Source organism: Panthera tigris, chromosome B2 (genome assembly GCF_018350195.1).
Source record: "Panthera tigris isolate Pti1 chromosome B2, P.tigris_Pti1_mat1.1, whole genome shotgun sequence".
Classification (NCBI taxonomy): Eukaryota; Metazoa; Chordata; class Mammalia; order Carnivora; family Felidae; genus Panthera; species Panthera tigris.
The window spans coordinates 65018882-65031837 of NC_056664.1; the positions used below are offsets into that span (position 1 = coordinate 65018882).

Genomic DNA, 12956 nt, shown 5'->3' on the forward strand with positions numbered 1-12956 from the left:
CACAGTTGTCTTTCAGAGAAATCATCAATTTGTAAGGATTGAATTGAGGTGGGAAGAAAGGAATGACTGAGGATGAAATTGATGGACTTATTTTGATATTTAATATCATAAATATACTAGTAAACTCTTTTTATTATTTGAGGTTCCTGAAATTTGTGATCTCAACAGTCATATACATAAAACTTTTTAAAAATATGAGAACAAACGTGTTATTTTCTCTAAGTGTTTTTCTATAATTAAAATAGGTCAGTTTTACTTTATGATTTTATCATGTGCTCTGGGACCTTTGGTAAATGATGATAGTGTCCACCATCATCTTATCATGGATCTATTTCACACTGAACAGACATGACATCTTTGTGTGTCCCAAAATACATTTTTTAAAGTAAAATATTCATTTGATTCATGGACTAGAAAGAATGTAGCATGTTCTATTTATGATTCATTTCATTGTTCATAGGGCTTTCATAGAATTATGGTTTTTTCTTTTGATATTATTTTTTGAACGTTAGTTATATCTTCTATGAAGTTAATGCTGAGTGCAGTTTATTTGCAATTAAGCCTCTACTTGATTTCCTTCTCTCCAAGTTTCTTTTTCGTTGTTTTTTGTTGTTTTTTATTTTTAACAGTATTTTTTTTGTTTTGTTTTTATTTTTGTTTTTGAAAAAAGAACTGAGGTGATGATAAGCAGTTGATTGGTAAGAGCAAATATTTCAAATGGTTTAGTTTCCTGGATAGTGATGCAACTTCTTGATGAACTTATAAAGTAATGTTATTCATATGGTTTCTGGGTACAGTTACCTACATGATTGTGTTTTGGATTCATGCCAGGATGATTAGATTGGATGCATGTTTTGTTTTATTTTCTGTAACTCAGTTTTACTACTCTGTCTTTGTAACATAGAAGCAATATGTGCTATTTAAAGGCAAACACATCCTTTGAAAAGACATTTTTACTTAATTTTTGAAAAAGTTTTTTGAAGTTTCTTTTAAAGATTATGAATGTTAGCATACTTGCTACAGGGATTCTGATTATATTTATGCTTAGAAGAAAAGAAGAGAAATGATCACAACACAGATTTTGAGATAAATTAGTCAAAAAAGTAGCCTTACAATTAGGTAACTAATGGTTTGTGATAATTGAGAGCAAAGACTTCCAAGAAATTTCTCTGGTTATATTACAAAGTTGTGTTCCGGTGTAGCCCTATGGAGAGTGAATCTGAAAGCAACATAATTGTTTGCATACAAATGTTATATGGTTTTCTGAAACCAATGAAGTGATTTTTTCGTGCTCAACTAGATGTCTTCTAAAGAAGTATTTAAAAATTATTTGTAAACTAACACTTGGTGTGCCAGTTATATTTTATGTGTTCTGTTGTTACATCTGCCACTTAACAGTCTAATGGTAGTCCCCTTCGGAAATATCTAGAAAGGCCATTATGTTTCAATAAATAGTGTACCAACAAGGAAGCAGATATAAAGTTTTGTAAAATGTCTTAAGAAATATAATCTCCAAAGAACAATTTCTGTTTGAGATATTTTAATATTAATTTGAGAAGGAAGAAGGGATCACTTAATTAGGATAATTTTTTTCAATGTGGAAAATGTTACTATTTTCACAGTGAAGAGAAAATGCCTACTATCTAGTAAAAATCAGAATTCAGGTTTTCATTATTTATATAAAATTTCAAATTATCTGTACTGCTATCATTTTTGAAATGATAAAAATGTTTGTATGAATATTAAGTATGCTTTTTAATACACTTGCAGTAAAAAGTCTTAATGGATTAAAATTAGAATGCTTTAGGAAAAATTGGTGCTGAAATATTTTGCTGTTCTTAAAAGGCAAGAAAAATGCCACACAATATATTTTTCAATGCCAAACATTAATTTCCCAATGTTTCTGTTTTTATTTTAAATCTTTAAATTGTATTCATTCTTTCTTTGATTAATTTTAGTACCATATTTGAGAGTTCCTCATGGTTTGTCATTGTGATTTATCATATTACATTATATGTTGTGCATTTTTATTATTCATGCCATTGTGTTGATTCACATTTCTGTGTCTAACTATAAATTTGCTGATTTCTTTCTTTTGTTTCCATCATTATGTGCATTTAATTCATTGAAGAACAAGAAAAATATAACTCTTCCACAAAAGGTAAATATTAATGTAACTTTTTAACCATTTAATATTATTCCTTTTCTTTCATAATATGTGAGTTATATAACTGTATTTATTAAAATAATGAGCAAAATTATTTAGCATAAGGGTAGTTTTTTCCCTACAGTGTTTTGTAAGGCATTTTATGTTAAGTATTTTATATTGTGTACAGTTCACACTACAGAGGAAAATATTAAAATGAAGAGTGCTTTGTCTTAAAATTTACCTACTCTGACCATTCCTTTGGAAAAATAACACATTTTTAAAATATTTTTGTTTTGTTTGTTTCCATTCCCCTGCTCTCATGTAAAGGGTTTAATTCTTACTTTCTGTTCAGGGTAATGTCTCCAGTAAAGGAATAGAAAATCCCTGGATTTTCCTTTTTAATAGCACTAATATTGTAGAATGTTTGGTCCCCACTGCAATCATGCATCTAGGAAATGGATGCTTAAATGTTACTTCTCTTGGCCCACTTAAACTGCTTTGTTGGCACATTGGTAACCTCCAACCTTATCTTTTGGATCACAGTTGAGTTTTGGTCTTCAGACTTGAGTTTCAAGCACACATATACCTTGACCTGCTCTCATGTGCTGCTAATACTATTTCCTATTCAGTATTACTGTTGACCTGATAATTAAGTATTTGAATATGAGTTTTTAGCTTAATGAAATAATATTATTAATAATAGTTAAAAATTAAATAATACTGTATAGTGTAATAAAAGTACATTTACTCAGTATTGTGGATTAATGATTGAATTAATTTGGTGGACGTAGTAAGCCTAAAAATTAGTCCTGAGAGTAGCATCATCCCTACTTTACGAATGATAAAACTCAGATTATGAGAGATTAAGAGACTTACACTGCTGATGGATAGTAGACTATAAGCCCAGGTCTCTCACTTTTGACCTCCTTCCACTATACTTTAGTATATCCTGTTTTAATAAGCACAAATCCCAACTACATTATCCCTAAATCCTAGTATATTCAGGTATTGTTATATATCTCAGTATTACAGAGTGAAAATGGGAGATAATATTCAATTACTTATTTAATTTGAATTTTTAAAAATATGTCTATATTCTGGTAAATGCATATTCTGGCAGACACTATACTAGGCAATAAGTACATATTAAGAAAAAATAAAATATTCAGTAAGATCCAAGATGTCTACATCCCTAGATTTTGCATAGATTGCCAGCCTTCCTGAATTTTTAATTCAGGTATCAGAAATAAACTTTAAATTCAGTGGTATAAAAATGGCCAATACATTTGTACTTTAGTTCAGAAGAATTTACTTGGATTTGCATGGTAAATTTTAGTTGATAAAAAAATTAAAATTCTATATTAGAAATGGGCCATGACCTAATTAATTCAGCCAAAAGAAGGAAAAAGGTAATAATTGTTTAGAGAGATCTTCCATATGTATTATTACTACCCAAAAGCTATAATTAGCTAATCAAAACAAAATTCCTAAGATGTGCAACCTAAAGTCTCTGTGAAGTATGCACATTTACAGGCTCCCTGCAGAGTGTGACAGATTGTGACATTTTTACAAGGTCATTGTGTTCTGGATGAGATGTGTCATCACTCTGCCCAGTTTTCTTTGCACACAGGACATGGATATGCTTCACAGAATGGAACCACACATGACTGAAAATAGCCAACGAGGTACCTCCCAAAATGCATGCAGGCAAGGCAGAGAGCGCAGGGGATGCTGCATCTCTCTCCTGGTATCGAAGGGAGTATTGCTTAGTCACAGAAAGTGTTCAAAGCCCAGAACAAATAGAAGCACATTCAGGAAATCTCTTTAAATAAAGTCAGATTTTAGGTTCACATACCCCATAAAAAAGAAACAGTTTTGTTTTGCATAGAAACTGTTGCTATGAGCTGATCTTTTCTGGGATGGATCGTATTGGAGAATTAAGATGTTTTGAGTCCTCACATGGGACAAGCCATGCCTAGGTGACCATATAGGTTAAGGGGCTCCTCATGAGAGTTTGCTTTTAATGAGTTGTAGACAAACTTGTAGGGACAGCTAATGGTCCCAGTTTGTGGAGGACTGAGATGCAAAATTTCCAGTGCTTAAACTGGGACAGTTGCAGGCATAGGGGGGTGGCTGGTCACTCTAACTGCAGGGGAGTTATATATACTGCAGGTATATAACTTTTCAGCATATATTTGTAAAGCACATAAAAAGAGGTGTTAAATACTATTAGCATTTTTAATGTTAGATAAAATTTATTGAGCACTTACTGTATGTGAATGACTTGGCCAAGAGCGCTACCTGAGAGGTAACTATCAATATCTTCATTTTCCAACTGAGAAAACTAATGCTTAGGAAGGTTAAAAATCTGGCCCTTTATCAGTCATTTATTTGGTAAGTGGTAGAACAGGAGGTGGGCCTGAGACTCACTCCAAAGACCTTGTTCTTAACTACTCTGCTCTACCGGCTCTTCAGCGTTCAGACAGCATTTATTGAGTACCTACCTTGCACGCAGTACCACATGATTATGGTAACAACACATGTACAGCCGTAAGGGAGGTATTATTACCCATTTATTTCATGTAGAGTCAAGGGGTTAAGTGAAATGCCTAAGGTGACAAAGCTTCTGGACAGCAGAACCAGATTTTCAGTCCACAGCCTATGTTCTGTCCAGGGTTCCATATTGCTGTGACATCTGCCACTTACAACACCAGGATCTTGGAGAGGCCCAGTTAGGGGTTCCAGCACCCCCTAAAGACCCATTTTTTTACCACTGAACTAAATCTCCTAATACCTGGCTTGCCCTCAAGTTACTAATTTGAGAAAATAAAACCAGTGCATTTGAGTAAAGATAACACATTCTCGGGGTTGAAAAGTTAACTTGAGAAACTATAAATGTTCATACTACATTATTTATCTTTTACTTCCCTCTTTTATGTTGAAAGCTGAGAAACCATATCATTTTAGACTTCACAAACTGCTTTATAGGCATATTTTAAATTATTCATTCTAAAAGTAAGCCAATTTTTCCCTCTCTGCTACATTTCTTGGACAGTTTTAAAGAGCCCATGAATGTAGTTTGGGGGCATCGCAATAATGATATAAGAAGATCAAAACAGAACCAGAAATTAAATGACATCAAGGTGAGAAAAAATGTTACTATCATAATAAATTTCTAACTTATATGACTTTGGATAGTATTTCTTAAGCGCATTAACTTTTTGGGTTTTGTAAGCAATTTTGAATCATAACAAAACACATCATATTCTCTTTTATACAAATACGAATTTTCTTTATTATAAAAAATGTAATTTACACACATGGAGAATGAGCAGCAATTAGAGTTCAAGTTATTAAATGATTTGAATAGGGGCAGAGAGTAAATGGCATTTGTTGCTTTTTGTTTTCCAGTTTCACTAATAAGATATATAATAATTATTGCAATCAGGTCATAGAGGCTATTAAAAGATTATCTCTAGTCAACTGTATTTTAAAGTACAAGGTTTCTATAAAAAAATGCTCCAATCAGTTACCTATAATTTCCTTCCTTAAATGTTGACAAGAACAGTTGGAATGCTAACTTATGCAAAAAAAAAAAAACTTATAATTTTTCTGGAACTCTTAAGCATTAACCTTAATTAGATGCAATTCATATAAAAAAGTGGAAAACATTATTTTAATAATCTTCTGTGACCTTAGCTATTGTATACATGATACTTGCACGTTAAGAGTATACTATGGTTGTAAAACGGTAGGAAAAAATCATGTAACTTCATTTTTGCTAAAACAAGTAAATTTGTGTATTCTTCAGAAGCAGCATTATTTTAACTGTCACTAAGTAAAAAAGGATTTCAGTTTTATTTACATTTTATTGGATGCATATTTGGCCAGGTGATTTCATTTCCTCTTATTGTATCATGTTGTGATTTCGAAGATTTAAGTTTCTTTATCTTCCAGGGCTTTGCTTTTCTTGAACACATAACGAATATTTATGAATGACTGTTCATATTAGTAAAAGTGTCTAATTTATCCATTTCTTTTTTTGCCACAAATCCATAAATATAGTTGTCATTCTAGCCTTCTCTTTAAACTTTAGAGAGTGAAGCAGCTCATGTGAAACAGTTTAGAACTCTTGGGGGGTTTTCCCTAAGTTTATTTATTTATTTATGAGAGAGAAAGAGAGAGAGAGAGAGGCACAGAATCTGAAGCAAGCTCCAGGCTCTGAGCTGTCAGCGTATAGCCTGATGTGGGGCTCAAACTCACAAACTGCGAGATCGGGACCTGAGCCGAAATCAGAGGCTTAACTGACTGAGCCACCCAAGCATCCCAGAACTCTTGGTTTTAACCTTATTTTCCCATTCTGCTGATTCATGTGTGGTTATTTATAATAGTATATGGACTAAAACTTCAGAGTATTTAACACATCAACTAAGGCTCAGCTTGCAATATATGCCTCATTGTGGGAGAACATTATTACCCCTTTCTTCCTGGAATTTGTGGGGAAAGTGCAGAGGAAGACTAAAAGGCAGACAGAGGTCTAGCCTTGCATAAGCTCTTTGATTTTTTTAACAACATATATTTCCCTTAAATAGTGTATTTTTAACAAGTTTTAAAATTGGTAAATATTTTTTACAAAAGAAAGGGAAGAGATTGTCAAAAAATTGATATTGAATTTAGTAGTTATGCTACATCAAACCTTTCAAGATAGATACTGCTGCCGTCAGTGTAACTGAAGTGTAATTGCCGTCAGTGTAATGAAAACTATGGATAAATATATTGAAGATCATTTGGAATAAGCAACATGGCCCCTCGAGGAATGATTTTGTTATTCTCCCAGAGAAGCCTTACCTACCTGGGCTGCTTTTCATGAAGACTGTATCCTAAGAAGTGTCTCATAAGGAAAATAGTATTCCCTCTCAGAAGAGAAAAACATTTAAAAAGCCTTTTATTCCTGTGAAACATAAAAGAGCAAGGTAAAATGGCAGATTCTTTCATCAGGAGCCTGACTTTCTTACCTGTGAGGTGTTGGACTAGTATTTTCAGTGTTGCTCTGGTGCTTGACAGTTTTAACACTGAAAGTGATGTCTGGGATTGGAAATCCTGAGCTTTGTTTTCGACAGTTTGGTGAAAATCAGCATGCTATAAGTGATGGTATGTGGCTTTGGCTGCAGTGAGATTTGAGTGATTATATATACAAATTACCTATTTTGCCTATGCTGATACTGCCTTTCAGTGATATACCAAAACACAGGCTATTTTCTTTAAAAGCCTTTAAAGGCAATGTGTTTTCATTTAACATGTTATTTACTTGTTGTGTTTAATGTTTCCCATGCTGGCCAGATGTTATCTTGTATTCTTATCGTTCCTACTAGCATAGCACAATCCTTCATATTTAAGAGAAGCATACAATAGCACAAGGGGGACCATTTGACACATTTCTACCCTTGCAAATTGAAATGCACTTTATTCTGAGAAAGTGACCCAGAATTTGGGCCTTTCTGTGTAGTCAAAATAGTCTAGACATTAAATCTTCATGTACATCTACTGTATATGTGTGTGGAAGGTAGAGGACATATTAGTATTACATCAGAGTTGCTTACTACATTTGTATGACTCCACAAATAAGATGAACATGCAAGGAATACTTTTTAATTGAGAAGAAACCATAATAATAAATAATAATGTAAAATACACTGGTGATTTTGTTCCCTTAACATCTATATTTGTAGCAAGGTGGCAAATTTTAAAATGCTGGAAATTAGGTACTAGAGCAAGTGAGAAAGTCATTATTGTAGCTTTCCATTTTTTGAAAATGGAAAAATTACCTTGCTAATACCCTTCTGAAGTAATACAAAATCATAAACCACAATAGCTGGAGGTTACACTGAGTAGTCTTAATCATTTTATAAATAACAACTGCATAGTGAAGAAATGTCTCAGGAATTGATCAAGGCAACACTGATGAACCAATGAATGGTAATGGGTCTAAGATTATAATCTATGCCTAGTCATTCCCCATCCTTGGGATTTACCGTTTTGCCGCATTGCTTCCAAATGTATGGAGAATGTTTATACATATTAACAATATGTGCTCTACTAAAGCTTAAAAAACTGTTAGTAGAGATTAGTATTACATTTTTAAAATTTTCAGATATCAACCCATCTTTCTATTCAGGCTGTGGATAGTTTATAATGTTACAAAATCAATTAGCTAAATATTTGTCATCTTTTATTACTTTATAGTCTCCATGTTTCATATTATATTGTTTCTTATGTTTGAGTTCCTACTATCAGTGATTTTTTAAATGCTTCAGAGAAGAAATTTTTTTTCAATATTGTCAATAACTGAGACATTGTAGGTGTTTCATTTATTTATTTCATTCTGCCTGACAAATTCCAGATATGCGGTCATTTATCATTGCTTTCTCTGAGACATCAGAGCAAAGATGGGACTCCATTATCACTGAAGACTCATTGTACTACTAAATAGCAGTGAAGCAGAGGCATTAACTTTTCTGTTCACAAAGTGTGATAACACATTGTAGTTGACTTGACAAGCTTAGTTATCCTATCCAAATATCCTGTGTCACCACTGACAGATGTACTAGCTCACCTTGTTACAAAGTAAAATAATCATAATATTTTTACTTTAATATATTTACTAATATAGAAATTTTATTATTCCTGTTCTCTTTTACACTTTTGTTTCACTTGGAATACCCAAAAGTATTTGAAGGCTTAACGACATATTGTATGGATTTTCTTTTTTGCCTGTAAACACAAATATTTGAAATTCCAAATTCATGTTAATTTGTAGATGCATAGGAAGAAATGAAGATTCAGAGCAAATTTATCTTTGTATAATTGTAAATTTATGAATATTTTTAATATATCTAAGAAAGTATAATGATTACATTATAATTATCTTAAATTACACTTAACTCTAATATTTAAAATATTTTTAAGCAAATCACAAATGTCCGGTAAGTCAAAGGAGTTTCCCAGAAAAATCACATTCTTTTTAGTGGAGGTGATACTATATACATATGTACACACTATATATATATAGCTTTCAGTGATGGGTTAAGGAAGATTTATTAAAGATTCTTAAGCTTTTAATTTTTTTTTATTTTTTAAGTCACAGGCCTTATCTTAAATAGTCTTACAAAGAGATAAAATTGGAAGAAATTCATGCAGGCACAAACACAGTATTTGCAAATGATTTCAGCTTATTTGTACTTTCATCAAAGATCATCCATACCATTAAACTAAGAATACATCACAAAATTTGGAAAATGAAAAGGGAGTAATTATTTTACTCTGACTTCTTAATAGTATCTAATATTTTCCACTAGAAAATTGTAATAAATTATAGACTTTAAAATCATATTTACTGTTCTCATCTTTCATACTCTAATAAGAGTCCCTGTTGAGCTTAGAAGAAATAATTTCACAAGTATGATTTTAAATTAACCTGTAAAAAAGTCCTAGTTTTATACTTTCTTAATTGTAATGTTGAGTTCATATTTGATATATAGACATTCACTTGATAAAAATTCCAGAGTTTAAAAATAACTGAAAGTAAAGTGGACCTAAGAAAACAGATTTAAGTTCAATGAATATTTTTTAAGTAAGTTAGTAATCTGCTTTTTTAAAAAACACAATTCAACATCAAACACAGCATTCAGCTTTTAGAAAGCATAGTGAATAATTCCAACTTAAAGAACTTTTGTATAAAATTATAGTGTTAATTGCACCTTAGAGGTAGAGAAAAATTGTTTATTACTGTCACTCTATCTGCAATTCTAGCTGAAACAGTCTCTAACAAACATCCTTTTTTGACTATATTGTATCTAATGACTATATGTTCATTAAAAGATTAAATGCAATTGCATGATAATTACATTTGTTGTATAAAATGAGAGCGTATTTTTTTTTAACTCTCTAGTATGTGACAGTTTTGAAATTAAAAAAAATTTAAAACCCAGAAGTCCTCCAATGTTTAAATTCTTTTTATAAAGAACGAGCAACTGGCATTTTAATGATTTTGTTAGTTTACAATGCTGCCAATATTCAGGATACTCCTAAATGTGAATTTGATGCTAGGATTATGGGGAGAATTGGAAGATATTTCATATTTTAATTTTGCTATTAGCATTAAAAGTCAATACAAAAATTTTAAATGATGATTAGTAATCCTTCTTTTCAAAGTAAGATATTTGAGCTCTATGGGCTGTGGCTCATTGTCCTTATATTGGGATACTCAACAGGTAATCATATTCCAAGGATGCAATTTAGTTTTATCATTGCTAAGTATCTGTTATTTTGTATAAATCATGTACATTAATAATCATGTCATCTGGTTCAAATTTGTGATAAATATTTTAATTCATATATTTGTTTTTACTATTTAGATAGACATACCAATAATTCAGAAATAATGTCATTTCATTTCAAAATAGATTGTTTAAAAATAAAATGCAAGTAAGCAAACTCTGTAAAAAGTATAAAGAACTTGTATAAAGTTATTTCAGAATACACACTAATGTACAAACCATAAGGAAATAATGAGAACTACTTAAAAATGTAAATTTTATGGAATTATCTGATCTTTTGATTATGAGTAAGTAAATGATAAGCTATTTGCGTTTTGCTTCTGTTCTTGAAATCTGAGAGCAAGCAGTGAGGACAGCATGGCAACTATATTTTTGCTGGCTAGTCAAGGGAGTCTACTTGTGGTTTTGAGTCAGATTTTGGGCATTTTCTTTCTTCAACAGATTAAAAGATGTCAACTTTCACTCCTTTAAGAATAAAGATAGTTTATTAATCATTTTTAGAAGGTCAAAATGAAGTCATTTAAAACCATTTTAGGATTTATTTTATTTAGGCTACCCCTGTCTACTTATGATTTCGTTTTCAGTTTTTCAAAATAAAGATTTAAATGCTGCCATGTCATATTTAGAGACATGAGGTGTTGTCCTGGCAGACTAAAATCATCAGAACTGTTTCAGATTGCTTCAGGCCAGTAGTTCTTGAGAAATCATCTTTTCAGTGTCAAGTTACTGTCTTCCCTAGGAATTTCATGATACTAAAAGTGAAGGTCACAAAGCTATGGGCTAATCAATGTGAAAAATTTCTTAAAATTAGTATAATTTATTGAGAATATGAAGCTAATACCATTTAAATTTGCTTTTATCACAAAGATGGCTTTGAGTTAGTTCCAGTTTTAAGTGTAGAGTATAACTGATTACATACAGTTCATTTAACTTCCTTGAAATTCAAAGCAAATGACTGAGCAAGGGTCCAGAGGCACCCACAAAATAGGCAGAAGGCAGAGAACAGATAATTGTGCATTTTCTTGTATTGCCTATGGCTTTCTGCAAATATTACTCATTTCTCAATAGCTTTTTCTCATTTTCTAATTAATCTCAAGTAACCTTTTATTTTCTAGTACTTGTTATGACTCCTTTAATACTGTCAAGTATACATTTCTGAACTACTTCTCTCAAGATCTCCATAGAGCCATCTTTTAATCATACAGTTATCATTTCCTGTCAACATTTCCAAAGCAAGTGTGCATCATTGCTTAATTCACAAAACTGTGATGTTAGGGATTGATACTGTCTATCTCATTTACTGAATATAAGCAAAGCTAAACATCTAATAATTTTATACTAAAAATATAATTAAAATATTTATCCACACATTTAAAACAATGTATTTGTCTCTTGTGCTGTTAGTTTGTACACACAATAAAAGCTACATATTTATATAATCTTTATAATTGGTATCAGTATCTTTTATCAAGGATGATAGACCTTTAATCATTGCAGTGGTAAAATTTACCAACAAGTATCTTTATAAACTCTTTGTAAAAGATAAAATCATCAGCCAAGTTAAGTCACATATATCAACATTTATACTATCCTTTAAGTCACTGGGCCCTCTTGGCAGAAGCCCCAATACTTTAATCACATACAAATAGGTATTTTTCCATATATACATATACATATATACATATATATATATGTATATATGTATATATACATATACATATATATATATGTATATATGTATATATACATATATACATATATATATATATATATACACCACACACACACACACACACATATATACATATAAATGTATATATATGTATATATATACATAACTTAAAAATAAATCTTAGCACTGGTTGCAGAGGTTGAATAGTCCAGGAAATTGTCAAAAGATAAATTGTAAAAAATAAAAATAGGTCTCACACAATACAGGTGTATGTTTTGAAGAGTTGATTCTGCACACTTGGCTCTTTTTTCCCCTTAATTTGTAAAAATGTATTAATTAATGGCATGCTCTTGAAGCTAAGCTGCTTCTGATGGATTCTGACTTAAAATAACTTGTACTTTATTGAAAGCTATAATTTTCCCATCTAAACAGTCACACTTGCTATTCAGGAGATTAATAAAGACTTAAATGTAATGCAGTTCTTTACAAATTATAACTTAAATAGCTAAGCATTTTATGTCACATTTTCAAAGCATAGGAATTTCGTCTATGTGGTCAGACAGAGCAACCAGAAATAGAAATCTAATATTTACTCTTAGTCCGTTTTTAAGACTGGAAATATTCATGAAATGCTACAGGTAGAAATTAATGATTTAATAAGAGTGCCTCAGCAAACCAGGTGCTTACCAATTAAAATAGTTTTTAGGTGACTGCTGTTAGTTGAGGATGTTAAGTGGGTGTGTGCATGCATGTTAAGCATGTGCATATATGTGTGATGTCTTCAGTATGCATATTTGTT

At 31.3% G+C, this 12956-nt stretch overlaps 1 protein-coding gene across 7 annotated transcripts in view; it reads left to right on the plus strand.

Annotated features, from left to right (window-relative positions):
* Positions 1-12956, plus strand: part of LOC102950023 (regulating synaptic membrane exocytosis protein 1) — a 221074-nt gene that overhangs the window by 101723 nt on the left and 106395 nt on the right. For 5 of the 7 annotated variants that reach the window (XM_042986656.1, XM_042986649.1, XM_042986651.1 and 2 more), the window contains one exon: positions 2132-2161. In XM_042986656.1, coding sequence (XP_042842590.1) covers positions 2132-2161 — 30 coding nt within the window. Of the gene's footprint in view, positions 1-2131; positions 2162-5204; positions 5293-12956 lie in introns of those variants that run through there. The other 2 variants (XR_006217713.1, XM_015541083.2) reach the window with 2 other exon arrangements.